This window comes from Cydia strobilella, chromosome 6, assembly GCF_947568885.1.
Source record: "Cydia strobilella chromosome 6, ilCydStro3.1, whole genome shotgun sequence".
Taxonomy (NCBI): Eukaryota; Metazoa; Arthropoda; class Insecta; order Lepidoptera; family Tortricidae; genus Cydia; species Cydia strobilella.
This window is the reverse complement of record NC_086046.1, coordinates 3319920-3345560: the sequence shown is the minus strand read 5'-3', so window position 1 is coordinate 3345560 and position 25641 is coordinate 3319920. Positions and strand designations below refer to the sequence as shown.

The window sequence follows — 25641 nt, the reverse complement described above, 5'->3', positions numbered from 1 at the left end:
ATGAAATTATGACGTATAAATAATAACACTTGCACTGCGTGTGCTATGAAATTCGTTACAGACTTATCTTGGTCTAACTTCTATAAAGTTTTTTTCCTTTAATTAAAACATTTATAGCATAGTCATCGTCAAAAAATATCTGAATTTGAAATATCTAATGTCTACTTTTGCTACTGGAAGAGTTGGGAAGGTTTTTTTTTTGTAGGAGATAGGACAATCAGAAAGGAAGTTTGTAATAAAACGAAACAGACGCATTATTAGGTTCTTATTTAGAAGGCATGTGAACAATGGTCCATCAAGCTCTTTTTCTTAAATTTAAATGCAATAATAATATCATAATTCTCGAATAACATTTAAACTAACTACACAGTTGCGTAGAACGCTCTACGGTAATAATGAGCATAAAATTGACATTCACAACATTGAGAATGTGGGACTTTGTCACACGGAGACCGCCAGCCTAATCGCAATGATTTCTCATCGGCGTCAATCTATTTCGTTTAATGTATGTTTGGCGATAGTATCGAACGAAAGGGACTGACGTGGAATGGTTACTCTACACGATGGGCCATCATACTGGCCCACTAAGATGGGTCAGCGTTTAGAGATGGTAGTGGTGTCGGATAGCTTATGGCGAGGCGAGATGGCCACGATATGTCGGTTTTTCGCCCGCACATTAAAGGTAGTGGGCCAGCGATGGTGCGTATGCATCTACACGTGGCCCATTCCATAGTATGGCTCTCAACCAATGCATGGCCATCTCGCTGGGCCATCGTGTAGAGGAGCCATAACCATCGCATGGCCATCTCGCTGGTTCCGCGCTGGGCCAGTGTAGAGGAGCCTGAAGAGAGTGGTCGCAATTAAACTGCGTTATAAAACAGTCGGGGATCCGTCAGGCCACACGTTTAAAACTTCCACGTATATCGATTAACCGAGCTACTGGGTTAAAAAGTAAAAAAGTGTCTAGCAGCGTAGCGTGTCAAATTAAAACTTGTGATCTGTGCGCGTCTCAGTCTCAGCGTCCAAGAGTGGATCATTCTCTTCATCACATCTAGACGAGCGGGAGCCATGCCTCGTCGCCGACACTCTTTGGCTGAAGTGAAGCAAATTCGGCACTAAAGCCCCACAGGGCGTGGCGGGCGCGGACCTAGACGAAACTCTAGACCCGGGCGACACTCTCGAAGTCCTAACGGGATAAGCCACTGACAAAGGCATATATAAGCTCGTCTTCCTGGCCTTCGGAGTCTTTTTCAAACTGTCTATCCTCCGGTGCCTTCTTTCGTCGCTAGGTCTCCTTAGGGTGGAATCTCTGGATTGTGTAGGGCTTGTTGGCTGTGGGGGGGATTCGCAGGCGCCGGCTAGCTCTGTGGAGGGGCAGGTGAAGAGGTGGCGGAGGCCGTAGGCCTCGTGCTCGTAGTTGTCGTCGCGGGCGGGGGAGCGGTGCGCGGGGGGCGAGGCGCCGAGCCGCGGCTTGCAGGCGCCGTCGCAGTACATTTCGCAGTCTATCAGCTCCAGTTCTAAATCGAAGGAGGGATCCTGCTGTAAAGAAACAAAATTCGTTATTTTGAATAGGTATCAGTTAATCAATAGTGTTAATGTACCTATTTTAGGTATGTATGTAACCTTGATCGGATGTATTTTTAATTCAAGGGATAGGATCTATGGGTATTACGTATTTCATTTCCCTGAAAGCTGTTGAAGGCGGGTTCGGAAACAGTGCGGGATATTGAAGCAGCATGAGGTTTTCTCTGTTGTCCAGAACTTTCAACGGAAAGGTGTAAACTTACAAGAATGCTTGGAGTGGCAGTTGCCTGTGATGCTTCTAACAAGAGCACTTAAATATCTTCTGCGTGCTTTGATTTAGGTACCATAGGCTCAAGGTGACAAGATTTTTCTCTCAAAGGCTGATATGGTTTCTAGTGGTATAGTAATAACGACAAAGTTTAGGGTGGTATTCGATGCCAAGTAGTAAAAGAACTAACCATGGGTTGAACGGGTGATGTAACCAGATTTTCCCTGAAAGCTGTAGTTTCTCTGGGTGCGGGTTCGGGGACGGTGCGGGATCTCGGAGGAGCACGGGGTTCTCTCTCTGTTAGCGAGGACAGCGAACGTAGCAGGCCGCAGCCGGTGAACGACTCGAAGTCCGTGGAATACGGAGGCGGGACGACCGTATTTGCCTGGAAGGTTACACGGAGACCTTTTACAACATTATTGATGTTTTATTTACTTAACGATAGTTAAAGTAACTTAAGATATGGGGAAATTTTTGTTTGACACGACGGTTAATAAGTTATGTATGGCACACCTGATGGACAGTGAACACTGGCTTATATATGTACCTACTGTACTTTTTTTTAGTTTTCAAGACTTGTGATAATTCCTTACACGCCTCTACACTTGATCTAACATTGCGAAAGGAATATTGACTGGAATTAATGACGCAAATATTTAATGTCTGCTTTATAAGTAAATACAGTCGAAGCAAAAACCATCTGAGAAATTGAATGCTTACTTTACACGTGAAAGGTTAAATACAAATGTGCTACTTACTTCATTTGCTGCGTTGCATATGAAACTGGAGTTGAGAGATTCGGCAGTACTCGTCGCTGATAAAGAACCTGAAATAAACGTCACTTTAGTTGGCTAAATACCGCTTCGCGTTTTATGGGGCCTATGTACGACATACCTACCGACTAGCAAATAATTATGACCATAAAATTTCAATTTTCAACTGCGATAGAAATAATTTAGGCTAAATGCCTTTTTTCGTCAGACTGATACCTACAAAATTCGGCAAGATGTTATTATTATTTCATTGATATCTATCACACGAATAGGTCAGAATATCCAAAAAAACAATAAGTCTAGTCAAGCATATAGCTTATTTCAAGTAAGTCCCACCAAGGAAGGTTTGGGTGAGTGCTTAAGGCATTCTCTATCTAGCTTAGCTTCGGTGGCTTAGAGGTACATCAAGATCTCAGGACGAATCAGATGAATAATCCCGAAGGGAGAGAGGGGATCAAAGTCTAAAAATGCTCAGGCCGTCAAAATGTATTTTTTTTTCGGTACTGGTCTGGGCTATTCTTACGCTAGCCCAGTGAGAATTGGGCAAAAGTCTAGGTAGTAACTAAACAATAATAACAGTAGTCAAATTCAACTCCCTCGTGTTGCTATCACTTTTTTCACTGGAGTCAACAGGACGCAACGCACGAAAAAACCGGTCGTCGAAGAAAACTTTAATGGAGTCGATATGGCCACACGTCACCTCAGTCAGACTAAGAATGAACCGGCTTGAGACTGTGTAATTTGATTATTCGCTTTGAGTGTCCTCAAATGGGATTAGTTTGTTGTATGAATTAAACAGTTGCTGCAATATAAACTTTATTGCTTAGGTTTAGGATTCGATCCTCGAATCAATTAATTACATTGAGGGGACCCAGCTAGGGTTTGAACAGATTTTTTTAAGGTAGGTAGTCATAATAAGACCTTACCTGGCGCCCGAATGACGTAGTTCCTAAAGTAATGGAGCATCAGGTAATTTCCTCCGGACTTGCCGTCGCCTTCTTCACATGTTATGACCAATGGAAATAAGTCGGGTTTGCTTGTCACCTGTTGGAAAACGTTGGTTTAACGTACTTACCGCTTAAGGGGCCCACTGATTACCAGTCCGTCGGACGATGTCGGCCTGTTAGTTTTTAGGAACTGTGAAATTTTTGTTCTTACTGACAGGCTGATATCGTCCGACGGACTGATAATCAGTAGGCCCCTTTAGGAGTATAAATACCTATAAATTAAACAAGATGAATCTTTGCTCAAGTTATGGGAGATCGACAGACTGTCATTTTATTTTAAAGGCTTTTATTTATTTGACCTGTGACCTTCTAGTGGGCATTTTTCAAATCAACAATATTTTAACCCATATCTCTAGGGGCCCATTTCTCAAACAGTATTAGGGCAATATAATTAGTGTGTTGTCATGGAAACCCATACGATTTGACAGTTCGTAGACTAATAATATTAGTCTAATGCCGTTTGAGAAACGGGCCCCTGGTCACGACAGAGAGCAGACGAGCAGGCGAACAAACAAGCTTAATTCCCGCAACTACCTACTCGTACCTACTGCTGTGCCGTCAGAAAGTTTCAAATTGCGAAATTTCCACATTGAAAATATTCACTCATGGTTTTAGAAATTGACCGTTTCCAATCGGAAACTTTCCTTACCTTCCTTAACTTCTTGTTAATGAAATTGGCGAGAATATTTACAATCTTTTTGAAACTTTTCGCCAGACCCGTAAATCCGCAGCTGCTCTTCACTTTTTTCGCCCGACACTTCAGTTTTCTATGAAAGCATTACGTGATCACAGATCACCTATCATAGAAAAAGAAGTGTCGGAAGCCTTGTCCCGGGCCCGGACCGTTCTACCGTGAGTCATCCTTAACGTTAAGCGGTCTATGTTTCCTAGCACATACCTCTGAATACGGCGGAGGAGCCTGATGAAACGAGCCGCATCGGCTATACCTAGGCGGTGGATACACTGAGCCCGCAGAATCATGGTCCGATGCAGGCCGGCGTGTGCAACACGACAGTGAACACATGTACACGCGGTGTGAACTCCGCTTGAAGACTAGGCACCACACGCAGCAGATCAGGATGCCGCCTAGTGTGCCGAGGAGGAAGAGAACTGGCCTGGAATTTGAAGAATAATATTTATTATTTGTACGGTCTACATGGTATATTGTTTTTGTTTCCGTGTTTTTATCTCGTACTTACCATTGCGCATACCAGGGATACCGGTAGACCTCCTTAACCTCCTGCTCCCGCCTGGGCGGCGCTGTGGCTGGGGCGCAGCACCCTGCCTCGCAGCACAACCAGTGAGGCGGGCAGAACCGGCCGTCAGGGCAGGGTGTCTCGGACGCTACCTTCTGAAAAACCAAAGATTTGATTTATAGTTTGTCAAAGGACTGTCTCATTTCAAACATAGACAGAGATAATCATACTATCTTTGTCTTACACTAGTACTAGCACCCAAAAGAAGAGGATGAGTTTTTTTTGTTCTTATTTACTGCCAATTTGGTTTGACTAACTATAGCTTGTCGTAATATTGATCGTAATTATTTTGAGTGCTATTTATTTAAGTTAATTTGTGTTATTTTATTTTTTATTTTTTTATGTGGTGTAATATGGGTTTAACCAGAAATAAACGATTCGAAACTAAAAAAGATTGGCAGAGGGAGGGTTAGTTGGTTACGCCTAATAACAATAATGACGGTTAAAACGCAAAGAAATTCTAATATTAAAAAAATCTCGACATAAATTAAAGAATATAGTAAAAAGCCAGTCAATATGCTTAATCAGCGTTATCCGAGCAAATCCGTTTCATCTGGCGAAATAATTTAATTAAACATCTGAATGCGATATCAAAGGGCTTTTACTAAAACGTTCATTTCATACTCTTTAGGGTTCCGCAGTGAAATATGAAAACTCGACGATTCCAATGCGCTCTTGTTAGCCTCTTCCAAAGTGGATATTTCCCAATTCCGATTCTAAAGTAAAAATTTGTTATAGTTTCGATCTTGTCATGATCTCAATGATACAACCTTGACTCGGCGCGTACTGACGCGCGCGTGCGTGGACCAATCAGCGAGAGCGATTGTCAAGGTCGTAGGGAGCCCGCGTTGCTCGAAGCAATGTGTACCTATGCCTCTTGCGCGTATTGTGTGCTTAGAGGATATAACCAAACGGAGACGCCTTGTCTGTACTTTTCTGTAGAAAAAAGTCTGCCGATTTTTGCGGGGGAGGGGAACGTCAAATACGTAACGTAAAAATAGCCATGTCACATAAACGTCAGTCCATACATTGTGTATGACCATTGGCCGACTATTTTCGACAGAGGGGAAGGGCACTATCCGTTTGGTTATATCCTCTATGATTGTGTGTAGGACGACTGTGGTTACATATTGAAACGTGCTACGAGCTACGATGCGGCGTAGCACTTATTTTGCTACGCTATAGTAGGGTAAGTAAGCGCCTTGAGTATGCACTTTTGTCTCAGCTCAGGCGATGCCGCTTGGCACGATTGTTCCTTAGGTCAAACAAAGCACTATAACCGCGAAAATCGAAATTCGCAAATTGATGGCATCTTTCTTTGTCACTCTAATTACGCCTTCATTGGAGTAAAAGAGAAAGATCCCCGCAATTTGCGTAATTCGGTTTTCGCGGTAGGCCCTCAGATTTTCGTACCGTGCATACCTCTCAAAAAGGGGGGGGGGGGGGGGGGTGAAAGGGTCGGCTCCCCAGGTCTAATTAATTCGTCCAAAAACACCATTAAAACACACAAGCCCACTGAATACGTAAGTTCGCGAAATACACCTTTTACATTCACGCTTATATGCTGCTTGGCTGTCTGGCTCAAAGAGTATAATAATATATGTATGTCTGGCTATTCACGTAGAAAATGAGGTTGGCTTTCGTAAACAAGTGCTTAGAGAAAACGGGCTTAAAGCGGCGGTTCTGTATGTTTAGAAACCAGAAATCGTTAACTTTAGGAATAGTACACATGGCATATAAAATATAGGACAGGACTAAAGCGGGGTTTAGACTAGCAAGAACTTGCATGCAATTCTCATTACATTGCGGTATCTGATAATCATTTTGAATGCAGTTTACCTTAGTAGTCGGCAATGTAACGTAAATTGCATGCAAGTTCTTGCTAGTCTAAACCTCGCTTAAAGTTATGTTATAGTAATACACCCATTTGAGAGCATTGCCTAAAAGTACATAGGTAGTATATAATTTTATTTTCACCTCAGCAGCTCGAACAAGCCTACTTTCGTCAACAATGTAGCTTTTTAATTTAGTGAAGGCCATGAACTTCATACTTTTATTACATTTTTTTAATGGTACGGTACGGTACGGTACGGTACGGTCCGGTAGGGTCCGGTCCGGTCTCGTCTCGTCTCGTATCGTATCGTATCTTATCGTATCGTACATATTATAATACTTTTTTTTTCTGTTTATTCTGTGTAATTCGAAATACATTTTAACCTTTAATATGTTCTCACTACTGAGGTGAAAAATTATGTGTGCAACACGAGAGCAAAGTTATTTTACATCTCGTGTTTTAACATAAACACTCGCAAGAAAAACCAACTTTCCTCTCTTGTTGCACAAATAACTATTTAGCCTCTATTAAAACTTTTGTTAGTTCAATATTATATTTTATTTATTTTATTTTTTATTTTATATTGCTAAATATTTACCATAGTTTAAAGTAATTGCATAAATGGGAATAGATAATAGTAGTTTATGTGACTGCTACATAATGAATAGTTAAATACTAAACTTTGTCATAACAGCGCAGCTTCCAGCGCTTACGTCACAGCCAGAGATGATTAATGCTAAGCTCAGACAAAGATAATTAAGTAGACAGAGTGCTCACTCCATACACCATACACAATTTTGTTACCAAAAAGGCTATTAAGTATTTTTTTAGTCGACATCTAGCGTCACGTAGCGTAATTATCAGTACTGCTACTCGACAATATTAAATGCCGCGGCAAACGAAAAGTCTAATGCTCAACAATTTACAACCAATATTATAAGCAGAAGGAGTTGAAAATAGACTTCCGGTTCATCCGGTTATAATATTAGCTGAAAATCGTTGAGCATTAGACTTTACGTTCGCCGCGACATCTATTGTCGAGTAGCAGTACAACACTTTTCGTCAGTCGCGACACAAGTGACATCTAGTGTCGAGTAGTAGTGCTGATTATTCCGCTACTTGACGCTAGATGTCGTCGACTACGAAAATAATAGATAGTCTCTTTGGTAACAGAACTGATGTATGGAGTGAGCACACTCATCATTATCATGTCAGCCGATAGACGTCCACTGCTGGACATAGGCCTCCCCCAAGGCTCGCCACTCCGACCGATCCTGTGCCGCTCGCATCCACCGAATTCCCGCGACCTTCACCAGGTCATCGCTCCATCTCGTTGGAGGCCTACCGGCAGTTCGTCTTCCGGTACGCGGACGCCACTCCAGAACCTTCCGGCCCCACCGGCCACCGGGCAATGTGCCCCGCCCACTGCCACTTAAGGTTTGCAATTCTGCGAGATATATCAGTGAACCTAGTTCTACTGCGGATATCATCATTTCTGACTCTATCACGCAGAGAAACCCCGAGCATAACTCTCTCCATTGCCCTTTGCGTGAGCACTCTATGTCTACTTAATTCTCTTTGGCTCAGACAGCTCGAGTGGGTTTTCCGAGGGATTTAGTTTCGCTCTTGTTGACCCAATCACGTAAGCTTCTCGTTTTCCTGTTTATTCTCGTCACGTTTATAGTTACTAGCAACCGAGGTTCAAACCCCAAAAATTAATAGTGTTTCTAACTGGAACCCAAAAAGCCTATGATATATCTTTCGCTACTAGTTTTGTGATAATTATAACCCATAGAGAAATAAGCCTGTTTCTTCCTTTTCACGATTCCACACAATATGAATTCCACACAGCTGAATTTTATCTCATGCGTTATTCTTCACTGTCATTATGTCCTCACAATCTTGTTTCTTCCTATTCGCGATTCTACACAATATGAATTCCACGCAGTCGAATTTTACAACAGGCGTTATTCTTCACTGTCATTATGTCTTCACAATCTTGTTTCTTCCTATTTACGATTCTGCACAATATGAATTTTAAGTGGTCCCATGTCCCATACAACAAACGTGATTTTTGTGCCGTTTTTTGCGTAATGGTACGGAACCCTTAGTGCGCGAGTCCGATTTGCACTTGGCCGGTTTTTTTTTAAACAGTAATATGATATGATATAATATGATAATTTTACACAGCGTCTTACTTATGCGAACAACTCGCGAACGCGAAGCGGCGCGGCGGACTCACGGCGTTCGCGTTCGCAACGAGATCGCCCACATAGGACACTTCTATAGGTATCAAATCAAAGAATTGATTCACCCCGCGCCGCATCGCTGCGCTTCGCGTGCGCGTGTTGTTCGCCTGCGTAGTACGCAGCGTTAACGTACGTTTCCGTGTGTGTATCAAAGCTTATGGATAATATTTTAAAGTTAATACGTTTAGTTTTGGTCAAAATAAGGGTCCCTTTGTTTGACATAATTATTGAAAGTCATAATGTAATGATTGTCATATTATCATTAGTCATAAATCTGAAACAGTTAATTTTTCAGGATTTTCCTCGGGTTATCCTATAGATAGGTTAGGTTAGGTTAGGTTGGTTTTATGGCCAACGCCGGGCGGGTCTCAACGCCGGCGGGGTCTCGGAGGTCTGCAAAGTTGTTCCCGTAACCCCGCCCAAAAGCGAGCGTCGGAACACCCCAGGGGTTTTAGTCCGTGCGAGTCGGACATACCCACTCGGCCTCTCCCGGACCGGGTGGGATCCCTGACGGATTTCCCCTGGTTAAAAAAAAAAAGATTGGTTTTATGGCAATCCTGAAAAGTTATGCGTTTCTGAGAAAAACCAAATTATGACTAATGATAATATGACAATCATTACGTTATGACTTTCAATAATTATGTCAAACAATAGAGACCCGGTTAAAATGATTGTAGTTCAAATTTTTATATTAGGCATAGTTTAATTCATTTTTATATTTTTGTATTACGAGTATATACACGTCAATGATTGTAAAAGACGTGGCAGTATGAATTTTTTTTCTAAAAAATCTTTGTCAAAGTACATGGGCCAACCAATATAGTAGCTAGTTTTATTTTCAGTCAGTAGGTAAATCAGGTTACCTAGATACGTTTCCAGACGGCTTAGCACAGACTGGGTAACAGCAAAGACCTAATATAACTCCGTATAAGATGAATAAAGTCTAAGGAAAAAACGTGCCTCGGAAATCAAGAAAATTTTATTCTCGCCACATTCTCGCAGATGGCGCTACCTTTGGCCTATTCTCGGCTAGATGGCGTTGACGGTTTCGTTTGTTATTTTAACAATTTTAACACATATTAGTGAAAGAACATGGGTCAAAATCATATAAAAATAATAAATACAAATAAAAAATCATTTATCCATATCCATTGCTAGGGAGGTTTGGGATTATACTGAGCAACTTTTACTATGGGACCAACCCCGAAATCGCGAAAAAAAATTTGCCTTCGTGGTTGGTCCCATAGTAAAAGTTGCTCAGTATAATCCCGAAACCTCCCTTGCAACGGGAATGCACTTATTTTTTAGCCACCCTGTATACATTTTTTTATATTTTTAGTTTTAATCGTGTGTCGATAGATTATTGCATTAAATTTACTGTGACTACAAAATTTACTATGACATTACCCCTCTATCCTATATATTATCTTTGGTAACACTAACAGGCTTAGACTACAGGTCGTCTACGTCGCCCATTAACCTAGTGCTCAAATCGATAGGTTGTCGCTGCCGCCTATACAGGTGAATCTTGATGATTACGGGTCATCGAATTTTATATTTAATAAAATGTAGGTTTTTTTTCATGAGTAATAAGTGTTTTTTTAAACAGAAAAAAATGACTTCGTCTGCGTAGAATGATGATTATGATTGACTACAGGGCATAATTTTGAACACCTCAGCCGTAACGGTTCCGACATACGTGACGTTTTCAACCAAAAGATACCACATTGTCGCTTGTCGATAAGGTTGATTTCTAATTGAAGCTATATGGAAATAGCGCGTTATTGACAACCGACAATAAGTACCCTTTTGGTTGAAAATGGCACATGTTGATTGAACTATAGTTAATATCGAATTTTTCTTTGTTGTTATTGCGGCAACAGAAACGCATCATCTGTGAAATTTTCAACTGTTCTAGCTATCACGGTTCATGAGATGACGGACAGACGGACAGTATAGTCTGAATAATAGGGTCCCGTTTTTACCCTTTGGGTACGGAACCCTAAAAACTGTGGTCTTCAAAATTAAACAATTTTATCAGACACTACCTAGAATCTAGAGCATCAGAATATTCTCCGCTCTGATCGCAGAGATATCAAAAGTTTGCGCGGGAAATATCCTGAGAAAGCTCACAGAGCTGTCATACCCATTGACGCGCATCTCTAACAACCATAAAAGCTTGATCTCCCGTCACCCATGTTTAATACAGACCTAGAGGATATTTTTACACTGGTTTTTCAAAGGCGAGTGCTCGGCAAAGAGTGCTGTACAAAGCGCAGACGCGACGCGCGATCGATATAACTGTCAAACATCCACGCAAAGTCGGTTTATCATAGAAGAAACAGGCTATTTTGTCATATATTTTTTTAAAGAAACTGCCTGTGATATAAAAATGAGACGATATGATGATAAAATAGGGATATTAATGCAGGAAAATGAGTATATGAATGACAGTTTTAAAAACGTTCTTAACGTTATTTTATAATGATAATGACAGGTTTATATAAAAGGGTGAATTATACATTCAAAAACGTAGCTAGATAATTTATTTTAGTTTAGTAAATATTTAGGTTTTGTTAGTATTAACGCTTCAAAAATTGCCAGTAGTATTTGTTTTAATTTTATGTTAATACACTTAATACTTAGAATAAAGTAAGAAATACAGAAAAAAGCATTTTCTTAAGTAAGACCTAGACAGGTCTACTTTAAGGCTAAATTAGTCTGCATAGGTACAGATTTTTCAAATAATTAAAAATGATTAAAGGCAATGCTACTTACGTTTTGTATATTTAAATACTTAGAGTATGTGATACAAGCTAGACGAACCCCCTTAGTCCGTCACAAAACCTTTTAAAAACACTACACTAAAATATAAATCTCTAAAAAACACAACACTCACTTGTATAGGGCTGAAAATAAAAATTCCAAGTATCGTGAAGGCAGCAGCGGTGAAAATCATGGCTAATATCAAAACAGGCTTCAGACAGGGAGACATGGGGTTCCATGGAGTCTGGTGCAGTTGCACCAGCGGTCAGGGTTTAGGGAGCATCGTTTGCGCCCTACCCCTCTGCTTGCACGGGTCTTACTGAGGCAAGCCTCCTCTAACCAATTTTATAAGACCCTCTGGGTTGCCCTCACTCGCGTTGTGATTCGCAAAACGGTCGTTCTTCCGCAAATAGCTAGGGATCTTTTTATACTAGTCAGTGCGTTCACGCGTCTACAAAATTATAAATGCTCTTCGTTTTTGCCTTCTAAGCTCTTCTTCGATTGTAACAGGGTTCAAAATCGTAGTGAAATGCTGTTGGGGGACGGTGAATAGGTTGGTAAAATGTACATAATATAAGCAGATAAGTTATTGGGAGCGTTATCAAACGTTGTTTTTATAGGGCGCGCGGGTGGTAAATTCACGTGGTTTATTCGTAGTGCGACGTGGAAGGGAATCGAAGTGGTTCCTTACCTAATGGTGGATACTTTTCCACAATGTTGCTGTTCGTAATAGAAGGAAGGAAATAAAGACGTTTTATTGTTCCTTACGAGCACTACGTGTCAAAACTAGAGCAGTCTTAAGGGGCCCACTGACTATCAGTCCGCCGGACGATATCGGCCTGTCAGTTGTTCGGAACTGTCAAATTTTTGTTCTAACTGACAGGCCGATATCGTCCGGCGGACTGATAGTCAGTGGGCCCCTTTAGTGGAGCGATATATGGACACGTTTTAGTAGTACATAGTTTACGTTGTACTGAGTAATTTCGTTATTTAAATATACTATCTGTATACAAGAGAATAGTATAATAAATAACTGAGATACCTAGGTAAGAAATTAAATAAAACAAATGGGGGTACGCACTATGAATACGAAGCACATTTATAGGCATAAAAATGACTGTTAATAGGTATCGTACTAGTCTAAATCTAAGGTCTTAATTTATCAAATTCTCTTCTGATTGGCTTCCATATAGTTGCTGTAGAGTACATCTCTGAGATCATAAAACATTAGTTTTAGATGTACTTGGCCCCCGTAACAATATACAGGTTGAAAAAGGGGGCATTACACAAAAAGGTCTACTTTCTAAGGTTCTAAGAAATAAACAGATGTATTTGTATTTTTTGTCGAGGAAGTGACGCGTATGGTAGCTACTTTAAAAACCTGCAGAAATCTGTATTATATATGCCGTTGAATTTAAAGCTGTTATCCAACGTTATCATGCCAATTATCAGCAACTTAGCTTGATCAGAAGTGTTAAAAAAAATGTCACGTACCTACCCGACACATGAATGCCCCCAGTTAAATTCGAAACTATGAGAATCAGAGCTCGGTTGAATCGACGATCATAATCATTGGGGCATTTCAATTACAGTGAAGTACCTCCCTGACTGGACTAAGTATAATCTATGATGGCGTCCAGCTAAGTCTAGCCTTGGCCGATTCAATTTGGCGCAACGACATGCCAGCAGGATATTATTTATTAAACATTGCTGCAGATATACTCGCCGGCTAGACATTCGAAATGCTTGTGTATAGGAAATTGACAACACGAACGTAAATACGTATACCTTTATAATCTGCCTCTTTTTAAATTAAAGCTAAAATCTCTCAATACATCGCTAAAATCATAACCTACCCTTCATGTGTTTGCATATCTCTTTTTTGTATTGGATTACTCTAATTATGTATTAAAGTTTTATTTAATATACCTATACTTATGTATTTGTTTTATATTGTATTATTAATGTTTGCTTGTATGTTAACATTCTCTATGTTTAGCTCCTTGCACTACCTGTTGACTTTTGATATAAGTTCTTCATTTCCCCAAATCCAAAGCCCACCCAAACCCAAGAACCCAAAGCCCACCCAAACCCAAGAACCCAAAGCCCACCCAAACCCAAGAACCCAAAGCCCACCCAAACCCAAGAACCCAAAGCCCACCCAAACCCAAGAACCCAAAGCCCACCCAAACCTAAGAACCCAAAGCCCACCTAAACTTCCTTAACCTCCTAAAGGCTTTTGGCTACCCAAAGGTTGAAAGAAATCGCTTTTTAGCGATATGACCGTATGTTAATTGTTTCCTACCTAGTTTTAATTTTCTGCTAAATTTTCGTTGTAATTTTACATCTACTTACCATGTTGATATTGATGTAATAAAGACTTACTACTTTCCTCCAGCAGCCGGGAAAAAACAATACATACTCATATATATATACATGTATGTGATCCAAATAATTTAAGAGTCCCTAGCAAGCTCGGTTCTCCACAAACGTAGGTAGTTATAACGTTTTCATTTTAAAACGACTTTTTGTATTTTTTTTACTATTGTATCTGAACCTACATAAACTAATTACAAATCTAGATATACCTTATCCTATTGTAAGTACAAGCAATCTTTAAACTGAGAGCTTAACTAACGTTTGTACGGAGAACCGAGCTTGCCGGGGACTTAAACGAAATCTTGTACCTACATAACAGCCGGCGCCGCGCCGTCTACGCCGTAGCTCGTAGGCGCCGTAGCGAGCGCTACGACATCTGATAAGTGACCTCATTTTATTCTGTGCCACTTAATTTAGCTTACTCATTTATTCTTAGTAATCGCCCAGAAACATGTGATCATATAAGGCCTAGTTTTCCTCTCCTCCGCCTTCTCATGTTAGCTTATTTTTCCCCTCACTAGCTCGGAAAGTTGTCGTTTATCCTTCAATACAAGCGGGGAAAAACGCGTTTTATCCACTAGTGGGGAAAGTAATTTGACCTTGGATGGAGCGTGTTTAAGTAGCTTGACAGATAACAAACCGTAAAACGCTCATGATAATGGTTCGTTCGATATTAATTATCATTGTATTGTATTGTATTGTAGTTCGGGCGATTTTCCGCAACTCGACGACTGGCGCCTATTTTGCGTGACATGGGGGTGGGCTAGTCCTGCCAGCCCAGCTCCTCGAGGAAACCTATCAAACCTTTGATGTTGAGTAGGACCTCGGGGAGGTCTCTCGGGGATCCGAGATGTTTTGCCCTGTATGGGGCCACTCCGCTGCACTCCAGCACCACGTGAGAGGCTGTTTCTTCTGTCTCCATGCATCCTCTGCATAGGGGACTGTCTGTGACACCTGTTATAAAAAGATGTTTGTTAAATAGTCCATGACCTGTTATGACACTGGTCACCATGCTCAGTCGGGTCTTTCCTAATTGAAGGAGCACCCTTGTGAGCTTTCCGCTGATGCCAGGCATGGCTTGTTTGGCCTGTCTGCATCCAGTCTGGTTTAGCCAATGTTCTGTGTGTAGTTTCCCTGTACGTGCCAGCAGCATTGAGCGTACCTTGCTAAACGGTATCGGGAGGATCGGTTCTGGGCCAATCGCTCCCGCACTCGATCCTTGCCTGGCAAGCTCGTCCGCAGCATCGTTACCCCGGGATCCGCTGTGTCCTTTGATCCATTGTAGGGTGATCTTATTGTTATGACATACCTCCATTAGTCGTTCGTGGCATTCGTGTATAAGTTTGGATGTGACTATATGGCTTTTTAGAGCCATCAAGACTTTCCTCACTCCAGGGAGTGAAACAATGTAGCTTTTTAATTTAGTGAAGGCCATGAACTTCATACTTACGGTACGGTACGGAACGGTCCGGTCCGGTCCGGTCTCGTATCGTATCGTACATATTATAATACTTTTTTTTCTGTTTATTCTGTGTAATTCAAAATACATTTTAACCTTTAATATGTTCTCACTACTGAGGTGAAAAATTATGTGTGCAACACGAGAGCAAAGTTATTTTACATCTCGTGTTTTTGAGTCCCTCGCTACGCTCAAGATTCTACCTTAGAATCACTCGCTTCGCTCGTGATTCAATTATAGAATCTTTCGCTTTCTCGGGACTCAAAATAAACACTCGCAAGAAAAACCAACTTTCCTCTCTTGTTGCACAAATAACTATTTAGCCTCTATTAAAACTTTTGTTAGTTCAATATTATATTTTATTTATTTTATTTTTTATTTTATATTGCTAAATATTTACCATAGTTTAAAGTAATTGCATAAATGGGAATAGATAAAAAAACTGTCAAGACCAAATCGCAAACCTGTCGTTCCCCAACTATTATTGCCACCCTCCAAATTAGCTATGGTAAGAAACGGCCCTTACTGTCGATGTGTGCGTGTAATGAACAAAGTTCTTGGTTTTCTGAATCTAGAAGTTAGCGATAAATTATTTAAGAAACAGTTAAAGGAAATGTTATTAGAAAAATGTTACTATTCAATGGATGAATTTTTTAATGATGAAAGTCTGGATAATGCGAAATGATTTAATTGTTTATGAATTTTATGATAACTATTAATAATTTGTTGTACGTTTGTTTTTTTATAATGATGTTAAATATAATTCTGAACTCACAAGTTGAGTCGATGCAATTTCAAAACGTATCGTTGACATTTTATACATCAGAAATGTCAACATTGTCAACAATTTTTTTACTTAAAACCTTTTCTCACCGACTCGCGTAAAAATACACAACTTCCAGAGTTTTCTGTTATAATATCGTAAAGAAATGAGTGATTCCAGTGATGACGGTGACCTAACGCCTGTGGATGTTGCACTTTCCTCGCTATAGTGAGGTGAAAAGTTTTGTGTTACACACGGGCGCAAATGTAATTTACTTCTCGTGTGTTGAAACACTCGCGGGTAAAATACAACTTTGCACCCTTGTATAACAAATAACTATTCTAAAGCAATATACAACAAGTTTATTAACTACATACTTACCGTAAAAGAGCAATGGGCTACTTTTAGCAAACCTCTGTCCTAGAACTAGCAGCTTATTAGCGCATTAATTAGCAGGACTGAGCGACAGTATTTTTGACAGGACTTTTAAGACAACGTTTTACACTCTTTTACTATATTTTCAAATTGTCAAAAACGGGGTGACTTGATTTTGGGGTTACTGGGTTCGTATCTTAATTTTTTATCACATTCACTGCCATCATCTTCTGTATTTCCCTGGACATCGGATACGCTTGTAGCGCGTAGCCCGCGTTGGTAGTGAATTTGTTTTTTTATCATTTATTTCATGCAAAAACCATGGTTATTAAAGGTGTTACATATATATTTGGTACATAGTCACCCTGCAAGGGTGTAGCACTGTTAATATGAAATAAAAAAGATCTTTCTTTGAATTAACCTTTTATTAAAGAAGTCATCAAACACGCGACCTTAGATAAGATAGGTAGAAAATAGAAACCTTTTACACACATACACTACATATACATTTATACATATACCTACTCTTTTTATACAGCACGGAGAGCAATATGATAAAATTGAAGATTTTATACATATCTTTTTAAACATTGACTTCTATTTTTACAATCAAAATAATTACCTTCTTACTTTTTTTTGTAGTTCAATGACTCTCACATCTTTTCAATGGCGATACATCCATCATTTTTATTAATTTATTATACGTTTACGCTACAGTTTTTACCCTTATGTATACCTGTGATAAATAAAATATATGGAAACAAGACAGAATTTGTAATTCAAAATGTCGCTGACATTTATTTATTTAAACAAACGCCAATTCTTGAGATTAGTTGTCAAGCGGACCCCAGGCTGCAACGAGCCGTGGCAAAAAAGCCGGGATAACGCGAGGAAGATGATGATGATACACATATATAAGAGCGAGAGGCATCACACATTAATTAGATACAGTTGAAAGTATTATTATGTAGTAATAAACCAGAAACCAGCACTTTATAACATTAAAATCTTTGATCAATATTACCCCACGAATCAAAGTAACCCCGTTTTACGGTTACCGTCACTTAGCGCCACTTGCACCATCCCACTGTATGTGTTAACGGTTTAACGGGCTAATCCCGGGTAAGTGGGATGGTGCAAGTGGCACTGAGGTATTAACTAAATTATATTCAGGGCTTAAAGTTACTATTCGCCAATCGCTCCAATAACATAGAGATTTTGGACAGCGCTGAAGCCTGCGTTTCTATGGCTATCGTGGCGCGTTCTTGCAGCTTCTCTTGACGAGTTACAGTTGATAGGATCGCTTCTAGCAGCTGTGTTTGCGAGACCGAAGTACCTGCATATATAAGTAACATATTTAGGTGTATTTTTATTTTATACATATTAATCACATTTAAAATCGGGTCTATCGCGAATTTATTTTGTTACCTTTATTTACCGACGTTTCGACACAGGTTTCACTGACATTGACATGAGGTTGACATTTTGCTGGGACATCATCGCGACCACGACCAGTAAAACCTGTGTCGAAACGTCGGTAAATAAAGGTAACAAAATAAATTCGCAATAGACCCGATTTTAAATGTGATTAATATGTGTTCAAAACGCGAAAGTTTTAAATGTTATATTTTTATTTAATGTTGGTAATAATACCAACAACAACATGCAATTTATGAATCTGACATACATTAATGTAAAATATTAACTCTTTGGCCGCCAAAGACGAAAAAAAAAACAAGCAAGGAAACAGTTTATTAAACGTTACGATTCCTGTATAAATATTTTGATCGTAAATTAATACACTTTTCGATGTTTAATTCAAATTTGCGCAGTATTTAACAATACATTTGTTTTAAGACAAAATGGCGGAAAATTTGGAAAAGGTGATGATTTTTAGTATGTAATTTAGGCGGATTTTTTTTTCGTGGTTTGCAATTATTTTATATTTAAAATCTTTATTATAGATCGACAAACAGTGTAAATTTCCAACGGTAGTAAGATTTTACATATTACCAATAATTGTATATTTGCATAAATTATGATTTACCCTATGTAAATTCTAACACATCACAGTGAAAATCGATGTTTTTTTTCAGAATCAGTAAATAATTATGTAACATATACTAATTTCAGGCAAAAAGAAAAAAACATCATCCTAGACAGTTAAACTCGGTTGTGGCATCACTGACTAATCGAGCACACGCTCTGTGTGACTCGCTACATCTAAACCAGGAGCTGAACCATGTTCAGAGTGTCCTGAGGATGAATGGCTACAGAGTTAACATTGACAAGCGGGACACAAAAACCAAGCGCCTCACTCATCGCGTTGAGAGACAGCCAGCGTTTATGCCGTACGGCAAGGGTGCGACAGACAAGATATCAAAAATACTAAATAACTACTCTGTAAAAACTATCTTCACCCCGCACAGGAAAATTTCACAATTTCTGCGGTCGCCTAAAGACAATTTTCCCCTGGAAAAACCTGGTGTATACAAAGTTGAGTGCAGCTGTGGTAGTTCGTACATTGGGCAGACCAAACGCACTATTGCCTGCAGAATTAAAGAACACATTGCTGCGGTCAAGAACAATGACGTTCGCAAGTCAGCTATTGCCCAGCATCTCCTTGAGTCGGGTACAAATCACTGGATCGAGTTGCATAGTCCCAAGGTCATTTCGACAGAACGCCACTATATACCAAGATTGGTAAGAGAAGCCGTTGAAATTCACAAATACAAAAATTTCAATCGTGAAGATGGGTTTAAACTGTCAAATGTGTGGAATCCTGTGATTTGTTTGTGTAAAAAACCAGTGATATCCGAATCAAACACGCGTAGTGACACCGTGAGTGTAGTGTGTTTGGACAGACCAACGAGTGTGAACGCGACCGGACCAACAAGTGTGAATGCGACCGTTGGTAACGTTGAAAGTGAACGCAGCCGACGCGCAAGAATGAGGGTAGACAGAGCGCTGTCTACACAACTTTGACACCCACCCGCTATCTTCAGTCACCCGTGAACATGATGCATGTAACTGCGTCGGAATATCGGGAGCTCACAAATAATACAAAAGGTAATCACGGTCTATATCCCGGTCAATATAAATCTAGTGAAACTAACCGTGAATCATTCAAAACTCAAAAAGAAAAAATCATGCATTTAGGGGTTAATCGACTATCGGAAATAAACCACTATCAAATGTTTTTTTTTATAATATTGTGGAACGAAGGCCTATTTGAACAACATGACAAATTTATTAAATTTATTTTATTTGGGTTTCTCGCTCGCACCAATATCATATATAAAAGTGCGAGCGGAATGTAAAAAAGTCAATGAGATTAATGTTTACATTACACGTTGAATAGGCTTCCGTGTTTATAACGATTTAATTATTACCTACCATTTTCAAGTTGATTTTCATTAACTTGCAAGTAGGTGCCACTCTGACCGCTCGATAGTGGATCCACCTCTGTACCGTCGGTAGAAACCTGCGGATAAAATAAAACAATAATAGGGGATATTACTGCAATGTTCTGCAACCAGAGTGAAGCACTAGCCTTTTAGTAAACCATAGAGTAACTTATACATACTGTATCTTTAACAGGTTTTTGACAAGTTTTCAGAGAATAAAATATGACATTGATGCATCAAGGCGGTTTGTTTACAGAGGACCTGCCGGGAAACGCGAATCCGAAATTTCGCCATCTGCCTCTTTATCGCTCGAATTGGCAAGAGTGACAGAGATGTTAGATAACGAAATTTCAATTTTCTTGTTTCGCAATAGACCCTCAGATTGTAGTAGTGGCGCCACCTACGTAGAGTTTCGCGTAATATTCCCTATTAAGAGCAAACTTACGCAGGACGTATATTTTTTTTATGTAATTACATAGAAATATTGTAGTGAAAAACTCACTTTGGTGTTCCTTCTCCCTGTCGATTGTTGTTTGTTGACCGCGCGTTTTTTTGGAGCGGGTTTGTCTGTCTGTAAATGAATGATAAGGTATAATGACACCAGTTCACTACGCTATTTATGTTCGCGTATTTATTTATATTAATATGGATGAAACATTTATATTAAAATTGAAATATATTCGTACAGTGTGTTAATCCAATACGGACGAATATTTACAACCGTACTCACATGAAGCCCATGAAGGCAAACAATATAAATAAGATTAGAGCGATTAAAGACATCTACATAATATATATAGAAAATGTGTTTTTCAATTTGTTTATCCAATCAGAAAATATCATAATAGTTCGTAAATGTGTAATTCTCAAGTAAAAGGTACCAAATTGTCACTTGCCATAAGGACATTCGGACGAGTCATTCGTATAAAGACACAAGCAAATTTCGTCCTTATGGTAAGCGACAAAGTGGTACCTTTTGCTTGAAAACGTCACATAGTCAGTAGTTATCCTCGACGAGGTTGATTCTAATTAAACAATTTGTTATGCTTTTTAACTGGTTTTAATTGGCGCGCATGTTACGCACTCCACTTCATTTCGAATGTATATTTCATATTCATATTTCATATTTGTATATTCATAATAATTCATATTACATGTCGTTCGATACATGTACAATCGAGGACATTCCCGGTGAACCACCTTAAGGGCAAAAATCGTTTAAACGTCTTGCAGACGGTCAGGCGATATCATAAAAGTGATAACTAATAGCATGGCACTTAAAAATGTGGGTGTTGAAAAAAAAGGTTAGCTCAGGTAAAGTTTATTGCCGTCCATTGTCTCTGTGACGGCCGGCATTTGCAAATTAAGATAAGGCATCCAAAATACATCCTAATTGGTTATCTTTATGGCGAGGCGAAGCTTAGCAACAACAACAAATAACAAACTGTCCTTGCTACCTATTGTTTGTCTCATTACCTGCTTTTACCCTTTTGATTATTAAGATAAGGAATCGTAAATGCATCGTAATTGGTTATCTCTATGGGAGGCGGAGTTTAGCTCGCTCGTAAGGATCGGGGTAAACATTTTCTAACCGGTTCACCGGGTTGTACCACTCAGCGTAAGCGATTGTCAAGGTCGTATCAAAATAAGATCAAAACCGTAACGAATTGATAAAATCTGAACCGGGCTTTAGGTTACTTAACTTGTATTTTTAACTTACCGGTTCGTAATCCGAATCTGAATATAAATCTTCTTTTCTTTTCAGTTTTAGTTTACGGCCTCTGGATGACCTTGGAACATAGTCTATGTTCACCATCATATTTTTTGGCGTATAATCTTCACATGCCATATCCTCTTGAAAATCTACAGGTGATAGTTTTAAATTAATTTTATCTTCAGGCATGTCATCATCATGCTGTTTAGTTTCGGATAAGCTGTCAGTGTTTTGCTTTTCTTCTTTAGCGTTATTTTTCCCTATGTAATTACTTGAAATGTCGTCGTCGTAGTCATCGTCACTATATTGGTCACTATATTCTATTTCTGTTTTCACTTGAATTGCTATTTCTTGCGCTTCCGCTTCACGCTTTTCAAAGTCTTCAACCACATCTTCAATTGTTTCATTATATCCAGGCAATTGTTTTAATACTTCTTCCGGATTGAATGGCTTTATTCCAGTTTTTTCAAAACCTTCTAAAACTGTATCAGTTGCATTAGCAATGATATTTTGTGTCATTTCAAAAAAACTTTGTTTCGGGATTGTGTATTGACTGCTGTCTATTTTTACCTGAGGAAGTATACCACTCCATGTCTTTTGAATCAGTTGCGATAGGTTGTAGAGAGGTTGCGTCAAGTTACTAGAGTTATCTGGCAAAAATACAAAATGTATATCGTGTTCTTTGCACATTTCAAGTATATCTTTAGTAATACGCGACGAAAAGAAACCGCCTATTAAGCACTTTTTTCCTGATTTTCCTTCATAGTAAGGGACAATGATAGATTTGAACCAATCTTCGAAAATACTTGTATTCAGCCGTTTTCGTTCTTCATGTAAATGCTTGGACATTATAGACCTTCTTGGAGTTTTCTCATAACAAGGTTTCTCTTTATACGAAATGAGAGGATCTAAGACCTCTCCTGCGGCTGAAGCTGCCAGCATTACAAGCATATTGTTTACTTTGAAATTTTCACTTTCTTTTATTTTATTATCTTCAACTTCATCGATAATAAAAATATCATTATAGCAAACGATATTTTGCGGATCCAGATCATTGATCAACATTTTCAGTTCATGAAAATAACTGAGAACAGCTTCGGCTGTGACTGCGCCGTTATCGTTAATCTTTTGAATGACTTTCTGTGATATGGTGTCTTCTTGTCTTTTTATCAATTTCGTCACGAGTTCTTGTCCTGGTAAATTATTCTCTAATTTCCGTTTAGCAATCACCGGACGTCTGTCCAGATAAAATTTTATAAGCAATCTTAAATCCCAAAACTGCAGATGGTATTGCCACGGTGCGCAAGCGTGTATGTATTTTATAATATGTTCTTCTCTCTCTAAAGTAAAAGCTTTTCGTCCTCCAGTTTCATTAGTTCTATTATAATGGATGCGGCCATATAGACATGACTTGGTTATGTTATATTTCCTTGCAATACTACACAACGAGCCTTCACCATTAAGAAACTCTTTATATGCCTTCTTCATTATTTCTGGGTCATATTTTCTATATTGCCTGGACCCAGGCTTTGGTTTATAATTACGCACCATAGTTGGATTTAATAGTGTGAATCTGCAAAGCAAAAACAGGGTAATAAAATAATGGGGATTAACACACGGGTGGGGCTGTAACTATTTAAAAAGTAATATGACCGGACTCTAGAAAAACCGGACAAGAGCGAGTCGGACTCGCCCACCGACGGTTCCGTACTTTTTAGTATTTGTGGTTATAGCGGCAACAGACGACAACAAAGGACAGACAGACAGACAGACGGACAGCGGAGTCGTAGTAATAGGGTCCCGTTTTTACTCTTTGGGTACGGGGTACGGACCAAATAAGAGACGATTTCCAAATAGATTTTCGTACACTGACCCGCCTGTTCCTATCTCTATTGCACGCGTACACATATACAGCCAACTCACACAGTGACATTGACAACCGGCATTATGGGGCGGGACAGCAATATACCTAATTATGCGAGTGCAATAGACAGCAACAGGCGGGTGAATGTACAAAAATCTATCTGAAAAGCGTCTCTGCTTTAGTAACTAGACTTTGAAATTTTGAAAATTTTCCATAGTTACTAAAAATTAAATAAAAAATGAACCCGTTCAATATGTCTGGGTTAGCGTTGTTCATGACTGTTCTGAATTTCGTATCGATAGCTTAAGTAGGGTAGAACGGCGACAATTGAAACACGTTATGATTGAAACGAGCCAAATTTCTTGAAAACTACAACACCTATGCATGTGACGCAGTACTCAGTCTATGCGGTAGGTTATTCTTCAATCCTGGACCAAAACCAATACCAATAGCGCTCGAGCACGCGAGCAACGCGAGTGTAGAGGATTCGTTCAAAAATTTCGCGGTATAAAGTCAAGTACCTGTGTTCGCAAACTTTTTCGTTTATTTATTTTTTACTTATGTATTTTGATTACTTGAATTAGTTTGGTGTCTTGGATGGGAATTATGTGAAAACTTGCGATGTGGGGACGGTAGAAACAACGCACTTAAAACGATTGAAACGCGGGGAGCATTTCAAATCGTCCCCACATATAACCGGCTGAATGTATGGTAGTATTTGTATCCTATAGTATAGTATATGTTTTAGTTATGGTTGAAACATTGCTATAATTGAAACTAGCTTTAGTATGAAACACAAGTATGCATTTCTGTTAAAATTCGCATATCATATTATTCGTATATCATATTATTGCATTAAAACTAGTTTGATTTGATTAAGTTATATGTATAAGGTAATCGCATTAAATAAGTTAAGAAGTCTCACGATTTTATTTTCGTTCACATTCATTGATCAAAATTTTCAGATGTCGATAAATTGTTTTTTTTTTTTATTAATATGTTTGCGAACTCTGATTGATCTCGTGGAATACAGTGAACGTTATTAAAAATAGATTAGAAATAATAATTAAACATTCATTTTGCCGAAAATATTAGGGCGTTTCAATCGTCCTCAGGCCAGTTACAGGCCATCAAACATAAATTGTTTCAATTGTCCCCAGTCTACCCCTATCGAGATATTTAGCGATGTGACCGATGGATGGACGGACGGAGTCGTTCCAAACGGCTCCTATTGTACCTTTTTGGTACGGAACCCTAAAAATCGGACGCCTGCCCTGCCTAATAAAATGGTATACAATTTTATATCCGCCAGACGGTGACTTGATGGCCCCCCATAAAAAGCGACATCTAGGATGAAGAAAAGGAACTCGCAAACGATGATCAAGTGATAAAAGACCTGTACAGCGAGCTGCTAAATTGCGCTTTTGCACTTTTGCGGCTGGGTGTACCGTGTAGGTAAGTACATATTGATTTTGTCATAAAAATTGAAATGTCTGCTTTCAAACTTAACTATAAAACAATCGTAACATCAAGTAATATGCTTATAAAGAATGATATCGCGATAGCATTCTATATTACTTAGGCACACCTATAATAACGACAATCTCTATTAACCCCATTCTCCGATTCAATGTACCCCATGTTTTCCATTCGCCCCATCTTACGAATTGAGTTGTAAATTAGAACTCAAATGTATACCATGAATGTTTTGGCTTATAAATAAACTACTTACGTGCACAAATTCACTAAAAAACCACAATATTAACAACTAACAAGTACAATTTGACATCACTGACATGACATTAGACAGTAAACAATAAAATTGTCATTTTATTCTTTGCTAACTTCATGTTAGTCAAGTGATACCCCAACAAAAAAGATTCAAGAATTTTAGTGATTTATAATTTATAAATTTAATACAATAGCTTCTCTTATTTCTTTTCGTTTCATTTCTTATTTTATAATGAGACCTAAGTAATATTGTTTACTTCATACCTATCTCA

At 39.0% G+C, this 25641-nt stretch overlaps 2 protein-coding genes across 2 annotated transcripts; both read right to left on the bottom strand.

Annotated features, from left to right (window-relative positions):
- Positions 1-251: 251 nt before the first annotated feature.
- LOC134741928 (uncharacterized) lies at positions 252-12003 on the bottom strand. The gene is made up of 7 exons (XM_063674795.1): positions 11811-12003; positions 4772-4923; positions 4471-4687; positions 3492-3609; positions 2551-2618; positions 1983-2177; positions 252-1539 (listed from the first exon to the last, which is right to left on the bottom strand). Exons 1-7 carry the CDS (start codon positions 11904-11906, stop codon positions 985-987), a joined length of 1401 nt encoding a protein of 466 aa, XP_063530865.1. The 5' UTR covers positions 11907-12003; the 3' UTR covers positions 252-984.
- Positions 12004-17068: 5065 nt separating this feature from the next.
- On the bottom strand, positions 17069-25458 carry LOC134741926 (uncharacterized). The gene is made up of 5 exons (XM_063674794.1): positions 25371-25458; positions 21781-23347; positions 20563-20631; positions 20050-20137; positions 17069-17989 (listed from the first exon to the last, which is right to left on the bottom strand). The coding sequence occupies exons 2-5, from the start codon at positions 23323-23325 to the stop codon at positions 17823-17825; spliced, it is 1869 nt and encodes a 622-aa protein (XP_063530864.1). The 5' UTR covers positions 23326-23347; positions 25371-25458; the 3' UTR covers positions 17069-17822.
- Between the last annotated feature and the right edge of the window lie 183 nt (positions 25459-25641).